Raw genomic sequence first — 17,793 nt, 5'->3', positions numbered from 1 at the left:
TCACACTTATATTGGGCAATGCATATTTTAATAAATACATAATGAAAAACAGACCACCCACATGAAAAGAATGTCACACCATTTTATGATGCTCCTTGACAGACCGCACTCTTTTATGACTGTAGATTAAGGAAACAAATGTGTAACTAAGAATAATGCAAAGATCCTGCCGCAAGAAAATGCTAAAGGCAAATGTCTTACAAACATGCTCCTGGTCTTTTGGGGTAGATTACAGGACTAATATTTAACAACCCACAACACAACGTTGCCACTGACTATATCGGCAAAACAGTACGAGTGCAGAGAAATGTTTCAGCATGCACTCATTTTTCAACTTTGGGCTATTTCTCCACATACAAAGAACATTTTAATTCGTTTGTATTGTTCTAAAGAAATGCCATGCTATAACCACTGGGTAGAGAAGTATTCATGGATGCTGCAGTGACAGGAGAGACTGAATGAATGTGGCTCTTATCCCCAAGGGGAAGAAATCTTGCATTGTGTTGAAGGGATTTATATGAAGTGACTGGTGCAAACAGCTTACGGGAGAGAAACACGGTCGCTATATTAATCTAGCACTGGAACACAGCTGAAAGAGTATAACTGTAGTCTGGATAGGAGAATACAATCCAGCTAAACTGACTTTATTGTGTCTTTGTTCTACAGTCAATCTTTCCTCAAGTCAATATGCAGTAAATGTTTGGCAGAGTGATTCACCATCTCAGGCTGCTTGATGTGGACGCTGTGTTGACAACATCATCATAACTCTGCGTTGTTATTTTGAAATAAATGTGTGTTGTCCTATTTTGGGCCTGGGAGAGGAAACCTGAGCCTGCTCCACAAATGCAATTTGACGGTAAAGAATGATCCCAAAGGTAAGTTGTTTCTTTTTTACGCGTTGTAAATATGCAAGGTGCAGTCAAGGAGAGGCTCAAAGATAATGTGTTTGTCCAATGCATAACATGTGAATGCTTCATCTATTTTCCCCTTAATGAGAGTGAAAAGGATCATTTGCAGTCTACATTTTTCACAGGTTTACCATCAAAACATTATATTCTCAAGAAGTTTGAAGAACGGAACAGCTGAACAGAGTCTGAGTCATAATATAAACAATGTCACATTATTAACTCTCATTGTACGGTATTGCTAAAACAGTATCAGATATTTATTTATATGGTCTGCTGTCCGGCTTAATAGATAATTTTGGCGCTTTAACGTGATGTCCAAATCCAGGACTAGTGTGCATCTAAATGAAAACATTTGACTCATACCATTAATCTATTTGCGGGTGACACCTCAAGTCACTAATGGTTTGCAAATGTAGTTGCAAAAGACAAATGCAAAGCTTCAGGAGCTCCTGTCTAATAAGACCCGCCAGCACTGATGATATACAAAAGCAAATCTACCACTGGCAGAATCCATTGCATCATAAATGTTTGACATTGGTCCCAAAGGACGGACGTGTTCTCCCTTTCATTTCTATCACTGGTATAATCCCCTTTCGAAACCCTTTTACGGGTGAAAAAGAAAGACCCGGCAAGCTAAGAGACGAGTGGAAAGAACGGGAAGGGAATAAACACAAGGGCTGAGCTGTCTATGTGGATTAGAATGGGAAAGAAAATCCTTTTATGTCCGATGTGTCATTATTTCAGGCTACAAAACATGTATGCACAGCCATACTGTGTCAAACATCAAACACAGACTTGACAACACAGACAATCAAATACTTAAATGTCATCCAATTATTTTATAAAACACAAAAGCCAGTTTTGTGAGTTAAAATTGACAACATGTAATTATGTTCGAAACAGACAGTGGGGTAGTCGACGGATGAGAGAAGACCACTCCCCATTCTTTGGCTCTGGGGCAAAGAAGTCAACACGAAGACCTAATTTGTTTCTCAAACTTGTCATTTTAAAATAAAAATGGCTGCTCTGTTTTTGGCACGCAAGCCATCTAATACTCAAAAATATAAATGTGGAAAATCACAAACAAATTACCAAAGTCATCCTCATGAAAGAAGTAAAAACAGTTATTTTTTTGTGTAGCAATCTCGGAGCTAAGGTGTTGAAATTGATATGTAGTAACATGACTAACTAAAATGCCCCAAAAAGGCCAGTCGCTGTTTTAGGTCTGCCACAACCGATTATTTTGATGTCCAAATACCGTTTGATTTTACAAAATTTATTTTGCTAGCCTGTGGGTTTAATATTAGCATGGTGCCACAGAAACGTTAGCACCTGACGTGTAATAAAATACCATTATTAATCAAGAGAATCCGGTTACTTTTCCAAATAAAGTATTTTTCAGCCTTGGATAATAAATGAGAAGTACTGTAAGCTTTTTATTCTGTTATCTGTGCAGCCCACCAAAGCCTGGCCCAAAGGGGGCCACACCTGATGGTTGGGGAACACTGGTCTAGTGTAATTTAACTGAAAGGACAACCAACACCATTTTTTTGTTTCCTGACATTTTTATAGCATCTAAAGTACCCAAAACACGCAGGCTGGTATTTTAGTCAAATGCAAAACACCAATAAAAATGACTTAAAGTGTCCCAAAACGACTTCAAAATGACATCGGAAATAGCAAGTTTCCGAAGGTCCCGCCTCCTTGTTCGTGACGTCATGCCAGGACGTCTTGCCTTGCTCTAGAATCAAAATAATGGCTCCAGATTCGGAGAAGATGCTTTCTTGTTACTCATCCAGTTATGAATATGAATCAAATAGTTCTGAAGAGGAAAGCATAAATGTTTGCAATCGATTAAAGAAGTCCTTCCGGATAATTTTGAGGCGTCTGGACTCCAATGTAGCGTCCAGAAAATGCACAAGATGGCGCCCAAGCTCCGTTGTAAATGGGCTGATTTGTCTGCTGGGAATTTGTGTCAAGTAGAATCAAATAGTAGTCTTGGTGCAACACGCAACGATTCACTATTGCGTTATTTATGTGTTTTCCTTCTAATTTCGCCATCAACACGGATCAACACGAAGTTTTCAGACCAAACAAAGTACCCAAAATGCATTGTGTGTCGCTTTCTCGGTCAGGGGCGTTCCAGACGTGACGTCACGTCAGGCATCGTCATTAACTCGAAAACAAAACTTCCTGAATATTCAGCGCGAGTCTTAAAATGTAAAATATAGCTATATGCCGTGGAATATTTGTAAAATATGCTCAGTAGAAATCATTTGAAGTGATTTTACAAATTATGGACACAACTTGTCCGGGGGCGTCGGTTGTCCTTTAATTATAAAGTATATTTTTCGAGAATAACACAAAACCAAATATTATACGCCTAAGCCTCCATATCATATTTTCGTCATGCTTATGTATGAGGTGGCCCCCCTATTTGCAGCTATCAAAGATCAATATCTAAAGTATTATCTGCAAAATAATTTTGATGGATTGAAATTTAATGTGTTCAGATGTTATTTTGCGTGTGTAAAAATATTTCTTACCTTCGAAACAATTCCCGCTCAGCAACTCTTGTATACATACTGAATTAGTCATAAATCAGGTATTAACTGTCTTGTTATGAATAATAAATGTTACGTACATATAACCAAAGTCTTACTTTATTGTGATGAAAAGGAAACTGTTTGTTCATACATTTACGGTGGCTGATGGATGTTATGTTCATCATTTTATTGCGTTGCTACTTTGCCAAGGTTAGCGCCAAGGAATTCAGCTGCAACTCAGACGTTGCAATGGGCGGCCGTCATGCGCCTCAATGTAACTGCTGTCGGTCAGACAGCGGGCAGCACACAATGAAAGTCACTGTCAGGTGTTTCGACCTGCCTGTTGTGAAATTAATGGATCATGATGATGAGAAAAATAATTGGAATTATCATTTTGACCCTCGTCATTTATCTTGAAAATTGATGGCTGCCATTTCTGTAGGCGCATTTACATTGACAATACAGTTGTACTTCACTTCTTATACAGCATAAGCAATGTAGTTTTGGCAGCCACGTCAGTGAAGCAAAATGTTTGTTCCTTCATAAAAAGAAGAAAAAAAATCAACACATACACCATGGTGAGATAAAAACAATGACAGAACTGTCAGCCTAGATAGCATTGAGCAGCCAAAACAACCAACAGTCGCTAGGTTCACGAGGGATGTTCAAGCGTATTTTTTTTCTGTTGGAAGATGAGGATCTTCCACAACATCCACATTAAGCAACCGCGGTGTGGTAACCCTTGCAAACCAAAAGCATGTACGAATTGGTGGGATGACAGAGAAAAATTTTCAAAAGGTATTTTGAGGCTAAGTATGAACCCCAAATTATCACCATATTTTTTCATGAATACCAAGCAATTGTATCAGAAAATTACCACCACGCAATTCTCAGAATAGATAAGGATTTGTAGACCAAAATCTTTACTTTACACAGAGGAAAACATCACTGATTTCAAATAAATTGAGTTTATAATGAATCATATTCAACTGAAATAGAGTGGGGACTTGTTCTTGTTCCGCCCTTGCACCACTGATGCAACAATGAAAATTATTGCTATTACTGTATATGCTAGATGATATCAGTTTGGAGATATGTAGGAGCACTTTGGTCCAACGATCACACCATGCATGTTTTTGCTAAAAGAGAGAGAGAGATGGTTCAGTACCAAGATTATTTCTCTAACTTCTTCTACTCTGGTGACACAGCTCACTAGTTGCCAATAATGGACATGGTCACAATCACAGTTACTTCTTTTGTATACCTGCCAGACTTCTCTGAACGGGCATCTGTGCTTTATCGCCATTTGTCTATCTTGTGCAAATGTTCAAAGCCGGATTTCCCCTTCTGGCATAAGTGACAGCCGTTCCAATTGATCTGTCGTTATTATATTGTTTGGAATCATATTTTTCAGGTTTTTTTTTGTCTGGAAGCCGCTTTCGGTAGTCATCTAACCTAGGGGTGTAAAAAGTATTGCCTGCGAGTTTAATCAAGCCCGAATGTGGATTTAATCGGGGCAGCGAGATGATCGTGTTGAGTTGAGATGGGACCGAAGTGAGTGACTAGATAATCTTAGCCATGTTGTAGTAAATCTTGCTTTTTTCCAAGCCATCCTCGTTGTAAGTAAATTGATACTTGACCTGAAAGTCACAACATAAAGTGTAAAAAATCAAAAGCTGCACAGCATAAACAAAACATGAATGTGTTAAAAAAAAAGTGTCTGGCACAAATTCAACTACCGTTAACACAAAAACAAATGACAAGGATGAACATCCTCATAACTGCAATGGACCAGATGAATGTGACATCAGTAAGTGACCTCAGTAAGTGGCCATTCCTCCTCTGACAAAATAATCATGACAACAATGCGAAAACGAGAAACTAGAATCTAACCAATGTGCAGGAACAATTTACAACAGCTTCCTTGAACTTGAAATTTGTACAATGAGCTAAACAGTGGCTTGTACTTATGGCTCATTGGTATTGCTCTCAAACTGGAGAGGCCAGCTCAAGCCTCAATTTGCGCAGATTTTGGCAAGACAAAGTTGTCTTGCCAAATCTGTGGTTCAACGGTTGGTCTTAATTGAAGCATAGCATTCAATTTCAGTTGTTGCACATCACTTATCCTTTAACAAGTTGTACAACCATATTTCCTGAACAGTTGACCTGGATAATTCACATTGATTGGGGAAGAGGCTGTGTGTCAGCGATAGTGAGCGAAAAGAATTGGAGGGGTATTTGGATTGGATTGGTATTTATTTGTAATTATTATGATTTGTTTTTTTAAATTAATCAGTCTGTGGTAATATTTTTCTGTGTTTTATAGAGTAATTAATTATGAACATTAAACATACGCCTGTACATTTTTCAGTGTACAACAAGAACAGAAAAACATGAAGTTGTTATTTATAAGTTACATATGCTGTAGATATCGCAATTTTACCAATCCGATCCTTTTGGGAATAGGTAAATAGGTAATAGGTAAATTGAGTTTGACACACTTGATGTAAAACCTCAAAATGGGTCCAAATTATCTTTCCACAGTTGCAAAATTCATCACTTTGCTGCTGTGAAATGTAAATTTCTCCACTGCGAGACTAATAAAGGCCAATCCATCCATCCATCCATCCAAAAGATCAAAAGACAAATACATTGCTTTCAAGTTATAGGCCAGATACCCTTTTAGCATTTCTATGTGGCAAACACACCATTTTACAACTTATTTTTTGATGATACAGTGGGACCTTGGCTTTCGAACTTAATTGGTTCCCAGACAGAGTGTGTAAGGCGAAAAGTGTGTATCCCGAAAATTCATTTCCCATAGGAAACCATTAAAATGATAATAATCCGTTCCCAGGTCCCCATAAAACATAATTTTCTGCTTTCTAATTTTCTGAGCCTTAAAACTACACAAAATTTGCCTTATTTTATGTATAATACATGTGCTATAGTATTATGATTAAAGAAATAAACTGCACTGTACAATAAATTCATTTTATTTACCTTTGTGATAATCGCTAATGGCTTGATGGAATGGAGTGTCCGGTTTCCTCAGCATTAAACACTTGATGAGGAACATAGGCTTCTTTCACCATCTTGAGGAATGATCCCTTGTAGGTGCTTACTCTGTGATAATTGTATGTAGTTCTTCATCAATTGTGATCTGTTTAGCTGGGTTGATAGCTTTTTGCATCAAGTGTACAGATGACTTGTGCGGGTTATTTGTGGAGCCTGAACAAAAGTGTGAGTGTGAGAATCGTGAGAAAAATATCCCATATATTTTAACTGTTTTCTATCCATTTTCTCACTATTCTCACACTTTTATTTTTTTTTTTGTTTCAAGCTCTGTCATCTCCCTTTCGTGTGTGTGTGTGTGTGTGTGTGTGTGTGTGTGTGTGTGTGTTGTTTTCTCACACTCTCTCTGTCTGCCTGTCTCTTTAATGTTTAACCCCTCCCCAGTCCCACTGCTGGGTCCTTGACCAATCACGTGGCTTTAACCGATGACTGGGAGCGGGGAATAGAGGACAAAAACGGTGGCCACCATTTTCTTGTTAGGAGAACGGGCTCGTTTGCGAACGACACATCACTCATTGTGGCAGCTCCGTGTGTATCCCGAAAAATAGTTCGTCTGCCAAGGTAAAATTTTCATAAATGTAATGTTCGTAAGCCGAAAAGTTCGTAAGCCAAGAGGTTCGTAAACCGAGGTGTCACTGTACTCGTGCAGCGTGTTCTACTGGAGATAAATTCCTTGTGTGTTCTACATACTTGGCAATAAAGATGATTCTGATTCTGATTTAAACGACACAATTTTTCACCACTTTGAAAATTATGGCACAAATGAAGATTGTTGTGTTTGTGCCACTAACAGAAAATGGTAGTTCGAAAAAAAGAGTGATTCCAGAATCCTGCAATCCTTATCATCCACGTGTAAACTGGCAACACACAATTACTCTGTGGCGTCCAGGCCTCACTTTGTGTATGCACATTACTTTTGCAGCCATTGTGTGAGTCAGAGGACAACTACAGAGAGACCACATTTGCAGTGTTCTGTGCCTTATTTATTTTTATCTATTTTCACCTCCTCACTTCCAACCTCTTGTGTCTGATCAGAACCTGTCTCGGTGGCTCATGTTTCTTTTGGAAACTCTTTCAGAGAAAACAAAGACATCTCAAAAGTCCCACCCCCCAAAAATAAGCGAACTTAAGTACAAAGACTTCCCTTAAAGTACAACCGACACCATTTTTTTGTTTCCTAACTGACATCAGAAAAACGTTTTATAGCATCTAAAATACCCAAAACACGCAGGCTGATATTTTTAGTCAAATGCAATACACCAATAAAAATGACTTAAAGTGTCCCAAAACTGCCAGAAATCAGCTTGAAACTGGGGATTTTCAGAAAGTCACGCACCCAGTTCGTGACGTCACGCCAGGTCATCTTGCCTTGCTCAAGAAACAAAACAATTGGCTCACGGAGAAAATGCTTTCTTGTTACTCATCCAGTTATGAATATGATTCAAATAGTTCTGAAGAGGAAAGCATAAATATTTGCAATCGATTAAAGGAGTCCTCCCATATCAATTCGAGCCATCAATGACAGCAATGTAGTGTCCCAGAAAACGCACAGGATGGCGCCCAAACTCCGTTGGAAATGGGCTGATTTGTCTGCTGGGAATTTGTATCAGCGAGTATCAAATAGTAGTCTTGGTGCAACACAGAACGATTCACCACCGCGTTTTTTATGTGTATTCCTTCTAATTTCGGCATCAACACGGATCAACACTGAGTTTTCAGACCAAGCAAAGTACAGCAAAATGCATTGTGTGTCATTTTCTCGGTCAGTGAAGATACCTACCGTGACGTCACAGTAGGTATCGTCACATACTCAAAAACAAGACTTCCTAAATAATCAGCATGAGTCTTAAAATGTAAAATATAGCTATATACGGTGGAATATTTGTAAAATACACTCAGTAGAAGTTATTTGAAGTGATTTTACAAATTATGGACACAACTTGTCCGGAGGCGTTGGTTGTCCTTTAATGCAAACAAGAAAGACATTCAGTAAATTTACCCGATGTCGTGAAGAAGTATTCATACCAGTGTGTCAACTTCACTCCGGCCATTGCAAATTACCAGCCCATTTCAGCCACCTCTTCCCCCGCTGGTAGAGAATTCCACTTGTGGGGGTGAAACCATGTCTGCTCCTCCCTACTGTGTGGGTTTTGTTCTCTTAATCAGACCACATGCCTCAAGGATTCAGGAATCCAAGAGCTGTCTGCCAGCTCCTCTCATAGGCACAGCAGTCTGTGACATACTATTCAGTGTACAGCCGGTTAAAGAGTCTAACCATTCATAACACTGCCCAATTGTCGGCAGGCAGTTTTTTTTTACTCCCACACAGAAAAGCCCCCTTCTCTTACCCAGCAGACACCATCTCCCTCATTTAAAATCTGAAAAAGAACATTTTATCTATATACTGGAGAAAACCCAAGAGAGGATCAGAGACACAAAGCAAGAATGTATTAAAAGGTGACTATTCAAGAAAGTAGGGCATTAGAAAACGTGTGGCATTGCAAAGCAAACTGACTTAAAGCGCATCAGGCCTGAGGATTTCACAGTCGCGATCGTTTCCGGTAGCATGTCATTTCCGTGGGATCATTTTTAATGGTACAGAAAAATTGTTATAAAAATCACATAAAAATCACTCCGTACTAGTTGACAACACGCGATCAAATTTAAACTTTTCCTGCGTGATCAACACAGTGTTTCCTCTATTTTACTTTTCGTTTCCTGAAGTGGTGTGGAGTGTGTGTGTGTGTGTGTGTGTGTGTGTGTGTGTGTGTGTGTGTGTGTGTGTGTGTGTGTGTGTGTGTGTGTGTGTGTGTGTGTGTGTGTGTGTGTGTGTGTGTGTGTGTGTGTGTGTGTGTGTGTGTGTGTGTGTGTGAGAGGGTGGACAGGAAACAATGTGCGGATGAGGGTTGCTATTTTAGTATGCATGCGTAGAAAGCATGTACGTTAGATGATGGATAGAGATGGGAGTGATGAAAAAACTAGTGTATTCGTTACTACATTTAAGAAACGGGAAAGCCAGTCGGAATTTTCTTTCGAATTATCATGCCATAAACCAAAGTGACGTGTGATTTATGCACAAAACACAAAAGAGAAATATGGAAAGAGGCATGATTCCAAGGCAAATACTTGAAGCTGGTAATTTGATCTAAAGGCTAATTGCGATGAAAAATACGATGAAACAGTCTGTCATTCTATTATTTACGAGTTGTACATTGTAACTTCATGAATAAAATAAAAATTCATCATGCCATATTAGAACAATCGAAGTGTTAAACAACATATTTTGATCATGTATTCGATTCAATGAATCTTGAGTACATAGCTGCTGATGAAATTATGTTAATTCTTAATGCACAGTTTTATCCTTTAAATATGATACTTCTTCATCATGAATAGTATTAAAATACAAAAATAGGTTTCCATGATGAACGTTTACGGAACCCAAAATTAGTTACAGTGGCATTTGTCATTGAGTAATCTAACGGAACCTAAAAACATGTTTTGTTAATTTCTTAAATCCTCAGGCCTGACCATGATAACTTTACAATTTGGGATATGCCCTAACCAACAAAGATGAAAAGGCAAAGCAAGTAATTAGTTTTGGTCGATTTCCGTTTTCTGAACTTTCCCTCCACAGAATCTCTTGCTCCTCATGCACTGAGTGGAGAAATGAGGCACACTAGAAATTTGCAGGCTAACAATGGAAGACAGCTGCTCTTCCATGAGCTGAATTAGTTGTACAAGCCTTTTCTCCCTTCCCTCCCCCCGCAAGCCTCCCCTCTAAGCAGGCTGATCCAGACACAGCAATATGTACACTTCATGGAAAGCTTAGGGGAGCAGGAGGGGGAGGGAAACAAAGCATAACAGGGGCTTTGTTTGACAGGTCTATCTATGATTGCTTTCTGCTAATAGAGACAAACATACATGGACATATGCAAAATGAAACTGACCGAAATGGAAAAAAAGCAGATAGTAAAATGATGCCGTGCTTACTCTTGAAAATCTTAACTGCTGCGACCAAATACTACAGAATACAGACAGAACCTTTATCCGCAATTAAACCATGACAAATGTTTAGATGTGTGCTTGAAAATAAAGCTCGAAGCCGAGATAAATTGGGACCAATGACAGTGCGCAACAAATAAAAAGACGACTATATTCCAGTTCACCGTATTGCAGTTCAGAAAAGCAGCTCTTTTCTCAAACACATATAATAAATGTGGTCGAACTAACAAAGTCAGAGTTCTTGTGAATATTACTCTCTTCAAAAATCTAGGTATGTGCCAATTTCTTTCCCAAGTCACAATTCTCCATAAGGTCAAATTAATAAGATATTGATGCACAAATTTTCAAGGAACATTTTACGGCATCAAAATACAGCATGTTATGCCGAACAGATAATTAAATTGGAACCGAATTTGGAAAATCACTTGTATGTAATAACATGAGGTCTTGTTTGCCCATCCAAAGTTGAAGACATGATTTATGTTTGCCAGCTGTAGCTGTTTTTTTTCAGATGCCTACATGTATGCCTGGAAATAAACATGTGGTAGGACAAACGCGTACATTAATTCAGGCTCTGCTCTAAGGAACTGCATGAGCGCCGCAAACGAGCAAAATTCATGGGTAAGTCTGAACACTGACAAACCTCATCTGAATTTTGACATGTTGAGACTAAATTCGCAATGCTCTTAGCAGTCGTCGTGAAAATGCATTTTATAATTTTATCCCCTGAAAAATAAATAAATGAAATGCACTAAGGCAGAACGTCTGACTGTTTGCAAGAGAGTTGAACAAAGCAATTTGTGGCATTTGAAATTTACTTTGATACCACAAATGAACAATGTTAAAGTGACCACAGCTTGAGTTTAAGACTTGGGGTACAAATGTGGTGCCAGTTGATAAGGATTTGTATTATCCACGTAATTATACAGAACCATGGGGGGCCTGGTCTGCTCATTAATCTTACCATGATCGTCACTGCGCTAAGGATGCTTGAATGTCAAGAGTCGCAGATGCGATAACATTACACTGTAGGAATTCTTAACTGTAGCACCAAAGTCTACATTTTAAACAAGATATTTACAAACTTCTTCAAAAGAGTTGACTGGTAAGGCAGAGGTAAATATAAATAGACGTAGAAACCTGTTTGCTCCATCTGACATTAACAGCAATGGTGGCAGCGGTGGCTGGACTCTTTCATTAAAGTGCAGCTAGTTCTTCCTCTCGCCTCCTTTTCTCAGACTAGCACAGGCAATGTAATTTTCCATGAGAGCTATTCCATTTATCAAGGCCAGTGCCAGATCAAGGCAGCTGAGAAATGCCTCACGCAAACGTATAATGAGAGGTGGGAGAGTGAGATGCACTCATAAGTGGATCCTACTTTTGTGAAGAGACGAGAAAAGATTTATTCAGCATCCGTGCTCCTATGCTTTGGGGATTTTTAACTTCACACGCTATCAATGAAGTTACACTGTCACACCCGATCCATGGAGAATAGGATCACTGGCCACATGCATACAAATCATTCGTATTACTCGTGATCCTCAAGACAGGACAACTACGCATGACAAATTTATAGCCGGGGTGCATACATTTCTCTTTGGAATAATTTTCTCTTGAATATTTCTTGACAAGTGACTAACGGGGAATTGAAAACCAATTAGTATCCCTTCAGTATGAGGACTGCACAAATATAGAAACATAATTTTGGACCACATTTTACAAACTGTGACTTAGAATCTGGTTGAAATTGGCCATTCAAACCTGGGCAATGAGTGAATCTTAAATCACAAGTTTTTTTTCACAAACAAACAAACAAAAATCTCATCCTGCAATATCAATGTGTCAGGAATGGGCAACTGAAATGATGTAGGGACCAACATATTTAATCTGGGTACCCCTAAACCAACGATGCCATCGTAAATATGGACAAAATGTGTGTATGTGCGTGCAAAATGCATGCCCCTAATGTACACTATTTAATTGCTCATGATATATTTCTCAATGCATGTATCAATAATCTGCTATTCAACAACAATGATTTGAAGCAAAACATCCTCGATTGATGTATTTCTCGAGAGTAGTGACAAAATCGATGGCGCAGAAAATGAGAGTAAAATTTGGCAGCTAACAATCAATAAAATCTAATTATTCCCAAAGATACTTATCGTCAGCGCACTTCAGACCATTTGTGAGTTTTGGAATGCTTAAGTGACCTCAATCAACCAGGACCAGTGTGCTTTGAGAGATTGTCTGGGGTGCAGAGGGAAAATATCCAATTTCACTTACATTGTCGGAAAATAATTACTGAGCAATATCAATCAGTGGCACAAATATCGATGGTGCCACCGGTGCAATAATGCACCCTTGGCCCAGACCATGAGGGGAAAGGATTTAACAGTTTTTGTTGGGTTGTGTGCTATGGTATTTTTATAATGTTGATGCTGTGGCTCAATAAAAGGATTGACTGGGGGATCGATTACACAACAGGATATGAGCTAATGGTGTTTACTGTATTTCTTTGTCAAGAACAGCTTTAAATCATAGACAATGAACACATTGAACAATATTGACTAAAATATTGCAAATAATCAGAATAGCAGAGAATGCAAGTTACATGTCATTGACTCCAATTCAGCAAAGATTGTTTTGAAAGCATTGTCCGTGAGCTTGCTGACCTGACCAAATATAGGATCACTGGTAGTGTCAACGTTGTCATACTGCAGTAACCAAGGCTGGAGGACACCAACTATCCAAGGAGCAGACACTTTCCCACAATAATCACATCAAGTTACATTCAAACATGATCACTGCCTAGCCAAATACACGTTTGGAGCAAAAATTGCTAAATTGGCGAGAGCGGCATTCCCTCTGGTCATTTGCCAAATGGATATATTTCTTTACATGAAAAAAAAGTTAAAAAAAGAAAAGACAAAAATATCCTACCTTTTACCCATCACCGTACTGCATACAATGATGGGTGGCCGGCCACCGGCTCGTCACATGTTTACGTCTTCGTAGTCCCATTTGTATGCGACCCCAAGATTAAATTTTAATTTAGTCTATTTTAAAGGGAAAGAAAAGGAAACACACCTAACTAAAATGCTGGGAATATACATAGATGGATGTTTTTGTTCCTTGATTAATATGTGTTATTTAACTTTGAAAACAGGATTAATATCAGCGTATTAACATCAATACCCCTGATGCTAAAATGTAGTAATAATCCCTTTTGTAACCAAATCAGCACTTCATCGTCTATGTTTCACAAAATATGAGAATATAAAAAGAATGAATTGTGACCATTCATCTTCACACAATCTCCCTAAATTATGCAGCAACCTGGGGCATCTTGCTCTCCATTTTGTTCTTTAGTTCACTACACAGGTTTCCAATGCGAGTTTTATGTCAGGTTATTTATTTATTTGGTCACGTGTCAATACCTGGTAATGTTTTTTTTGTTCTTTTCCCCATAGAGGCAGCTATGGCAGTAATACATTCTGTACAGGACTAATACCCTGTCACAACAAAATGTAGTCAGTTACTCGCCCATGGGCATGTTTGTAATCTCCTAAGAGATAACGTGTTTACCCTTTAATTATACAACGCCTACTTTCGATTACGATTTCAGGCTGGATTTACACTGTGTCATTCAAGTGGCACAGTTTGATTGTTGTATCTCAAAAGTAGCACATTTAAGAAAAGTGAAAAGGCCACATTTAATCCAATATACAGTGAGACCTTAATTTACAAACACCTTATCTTACAAACTTTTCGTCGTAAGAACCTCTAATTTCTGAAAATTAAACCTTATAATAAGCACTATTTTCATAATACACACCCACCACGGCTGGCGGAGTGATCTTCGGCGGAAACACACGACCGAACAGCGCTCCAGCCGGCGCTACTTTGCACACCCCCTCTCATTGAATGCACATGTCGATCGCCTACTTCGAGCTTTTTGCTGATAATTTTACTATGATGGGACCGAAAAAAACCCACAATGCAGTGTATTAATTTCATTACAATACAATAGCACATTTATTATACATAGAATAAGGTATATTGTGTGTAGTTTTAAGGCTTATTTAGTTAAAAACTATATTTTATGAAAACCCGGGAACGGATTATTCCCATTTTAATGGTTTCCTATGGGATTTTTTTTTTTTTTGAGATACACACTTTTCACCTTACACACTCTGTCTGGGAACCAATTAAGTTCGTAAGTTGAGGTCTCACTGTATGTATCAGTTCGTATTGGGGCCCCTTCCAAAAGTGGGGAAATATATGACACGTTGGCTACGTATACTGCAGTATATGTGGAATTTGGAAGTTTGTTTTTTAAGGTGGTCATTAACACAATAAACACAAATACGTTAAAATATGAACAGCGTGTCTGTGACTCTGTTTACATGCCATCGATAACCCTTTGAAAACTAAAATATTGAAAATATTTCTGTCGTGCAAGGCATGTAAATACCTACAAAATCCCAAATATCCTCTGTTTTATGTTAAAAAAACAGAATAGGACTAACCACGACACAAGACTTGTGTTTGACATTCGTGATGTTTATTGGAATATCACTTCTAATTAAAGGAAAAATGTAAATTGATGCTAATTTTCCCATTAGGATGTCAGTGGGATTTTACTTTAGCCTTGCACATGCTATGTTTTTAAAATTACTCATTGCTTCTTGTTGATTAAATGCCAGTCTCTTAGTCAACAATGAAAAAAGAATAATAATTGCAGACGTTTGTGAAGGTGAACTACATTCAAACCAATAGGAGGAAAAGTGTGTCCAGGCCAATTTACCGACATATAACAGTTTTGATTTGTATTTTATGATTGCTGGCCCGGTAGTCGAGTGGTTAGCACACCGGCTTCACAGTGCAGAGGTCGCCGGTTCGCATCCCGGTCCGGCCTCCCTGTGTGGAGTTTGCATGTTCTCCCCGGACCCGCGTGGGTTTTCTCCGGGTCCTCCGGTTTCCTCCCACACTCCGAAAACATGCATGGCAGGCAGATTGACCACTCCAAATTGTCCCTGAGTGTGAGAGTGACTGTTGTATGTCTTTGTGTGCCCTGCGATTGGCTGGCAACCAATTCAGGGTGTCCCCCGCCTCGTGCCCAAAGACAGCTGAGATAGGCTCCAGCAACCCCCGCGACCCTAATGAGGAATAAGCGGTACGGAAAATGAGATGAGATTGTTGTTAACTACGTTGTAATAATAATAATAATAATAATAATAATAATAATAATAATAATAATAATACATTTTATTTCAAGTGCCTTTCAAAGCTCTCAAGGACACTTTACAGTCACAGGCAAGCATTGATACAATAATAAATGTTGTCACTGCCCAAAGTTGACCCTTGCATAGTTATTCATACAAAACCCAATTCAAGTGAAGTTAGGACAGTGTCTTAAAACAAATAAAATCTGAATACAATGATTGGACCACTTGGACAAGCAATAATGGTTTCCACTCAAATTGATTGTGGCAAGACACAGAGGCAAATTCATAAATAATATCTTTATTGAAACAATGCCTATGGCCTAGTCATAAAAAGATTGCTGAGAAATGTCCTTTGGTAAGAAACAAACCAAGCCAGTGTCCCGGATTTAAGGAATCAAATTCATCCCACCAAATTGCCCACCCCAACCCCTCACACTCAGTTTAGAACAGCAGGAAAATGATGAAGGCGTGTTTGACACAAACTCCCTCCCCCACACACTGCTCCAACAGGCATAGCTGGGGCTTGTGGGATTAAGAATGGAACACGATGACAGACAAAAAAACGTCCTCAACACCGCCCTGTTCTTCTGTCTTTTAAATTGTGAGAGCATGAAAAGGGTGCTCGGGGGGCCTATAATAGACACAGTTATAGCGCAGCACTACGGATGAACGGGGTATGACTGATTAACTACACCGATCATTACATTGTCAGTGTTCAAATTATGTTGTCTAAGGAGGTAACTTTAAGTTTTAAAGGCTAAGGTCTGCTTTGCGTATACTATATATATATATATATATATATATATATATATATATATATATATATATATATATATAAAATGATTGTGTTTTAAACCAATTTTCCAATTTGACTATCCGCTCGATTATGTGGCAACTTCACTTAAATAATAATCCTCTGAAATCAGTTGAGTCAATCAATCTGTCAGACGATAGCCTCAAAAGTAAATATGTTGTACTGTCAGAAGTAATAAAAAAAAACATACCTTTTCACTTTTCACCTTCTTCAAGGTCTTGCATTCAGCATTACCATTTTCCATTTCCTCTGGCTCAGTTTTTGCGGTTAATACTGGTAATATCCCAACAGGTTCTAGAGCAATATTCCCAATTTGATTGGCTTCGACTAAGTCTGTTGATTGTGTGCCCTCGAAGGGCGCATTGCGACAGTTCCCCAGAGCAACTTGAACTTGAGACACAACCTCCTTCTCCACCGCAGCAATCGCCACAACAGCTACTCCCTCGATTTTGTCCTTTTTACTTTTGCCTGTTGCTCCTTCTTTGTCCTTTTTCCCACTTGAAACACCTCTGGAGGGTTTGCCCCCTTTTTCTATGTTCTTCCCAGAGGTCGAATTGTTGCCTGCAACCACCGCAGCCGCTGCCGTACCAGTTGGCTCGCCTTGAGTCCGTCCCGTAGCTTCCTTTTTCGCCCCGTCTCCGGTTGAAGCTTTGCTATTATTGTCTTTTGAGTTTTTACTGCGTTTGTATTTGGATTTGCTTTCCTTGCCTTGAGAGCCAGACACAGGACTCACAAACCTGATGTTGTCGGGCAACGCTGCTACTGCACTGGGTGGTGCCGCCATGCCGTCCTTGGTGCCAGACATCTCAAGTTTGTCCTTCTCTAAGTCAGCGTCAAGGTCAATAATCAAATTTCCAACACCGATATCCCATTCATCCCCGCTGTCGTAAGTGTCCACCGCATTAGAGTCCACACCTTTCCCGCCTGCAGTGCCACCACTTAGGGACATTTTAGTGCCAACGGCCCAGGATTGCCTCAGTGAGGTCCAACACTATCTCGGACGGTTGGGAGTCAGGGGCAGGGATTAGAGAATCTTCACGGTCTAATCGTTCCTGTTCCATTTGGCCACATTTTAATCTGAAAAGAAAAGACAATGCAATGTCATCAATTGCATAAAGGAATTGAAACATCAAGTATCTCACACCAAGCATTTCATTAGTGACAAAAGAACATGTTTTCACATAAGCCAGTCATTCTGAAATGATAGCTGTGCA

General features: G+C 39.1%; 1 protein-coding gene across 2 annotated transcripts in view; it reads right to left on the bottom strand.

Moving 5' to 3' along the window:
• Positions 1-17,793, bottom strand: part of znf609b (zinc finger protein 609b) — a 97,853-nt gene that overhangs the window by 43,152 nt on the left and 36,908 nt on the right. For both annotated transcript variants that reach the window (XM_088992104.1, XM_088992103.1), the window contains exon 2: positions 16,770-17,656. In XM_088992104.1, coding sequence (XP_088848230.1) covers positions 16,770-17,528 — 759 coding nt within the window. In that variant the 5' untranslated portion in view covers positions 17,529-17,656. The remainder of the gene's footprint in view (positions 1-16,769; positions 17,657-17,793) is intronic.

This window comes from Hippocampus bargibanti, linkage group LG03 (genome assembly GCF_051943395.1).
Source record: "Hippocampus bargibanti isolate YZ-2025 linkage group LG03, ASM5194339v1, whole genome shotgun sequence".
Taxonomy (NCBI): domain Eukaryota; kingdom Metazoa; phylum Chordata; class Actinopteri; order Syngnathiformes; family Syngnathidae; genus Hippocampus; species Hippocampus bargibanti.
This window is presented reverse-complemented; position numbering and strand designations above follow the sequence as displayed.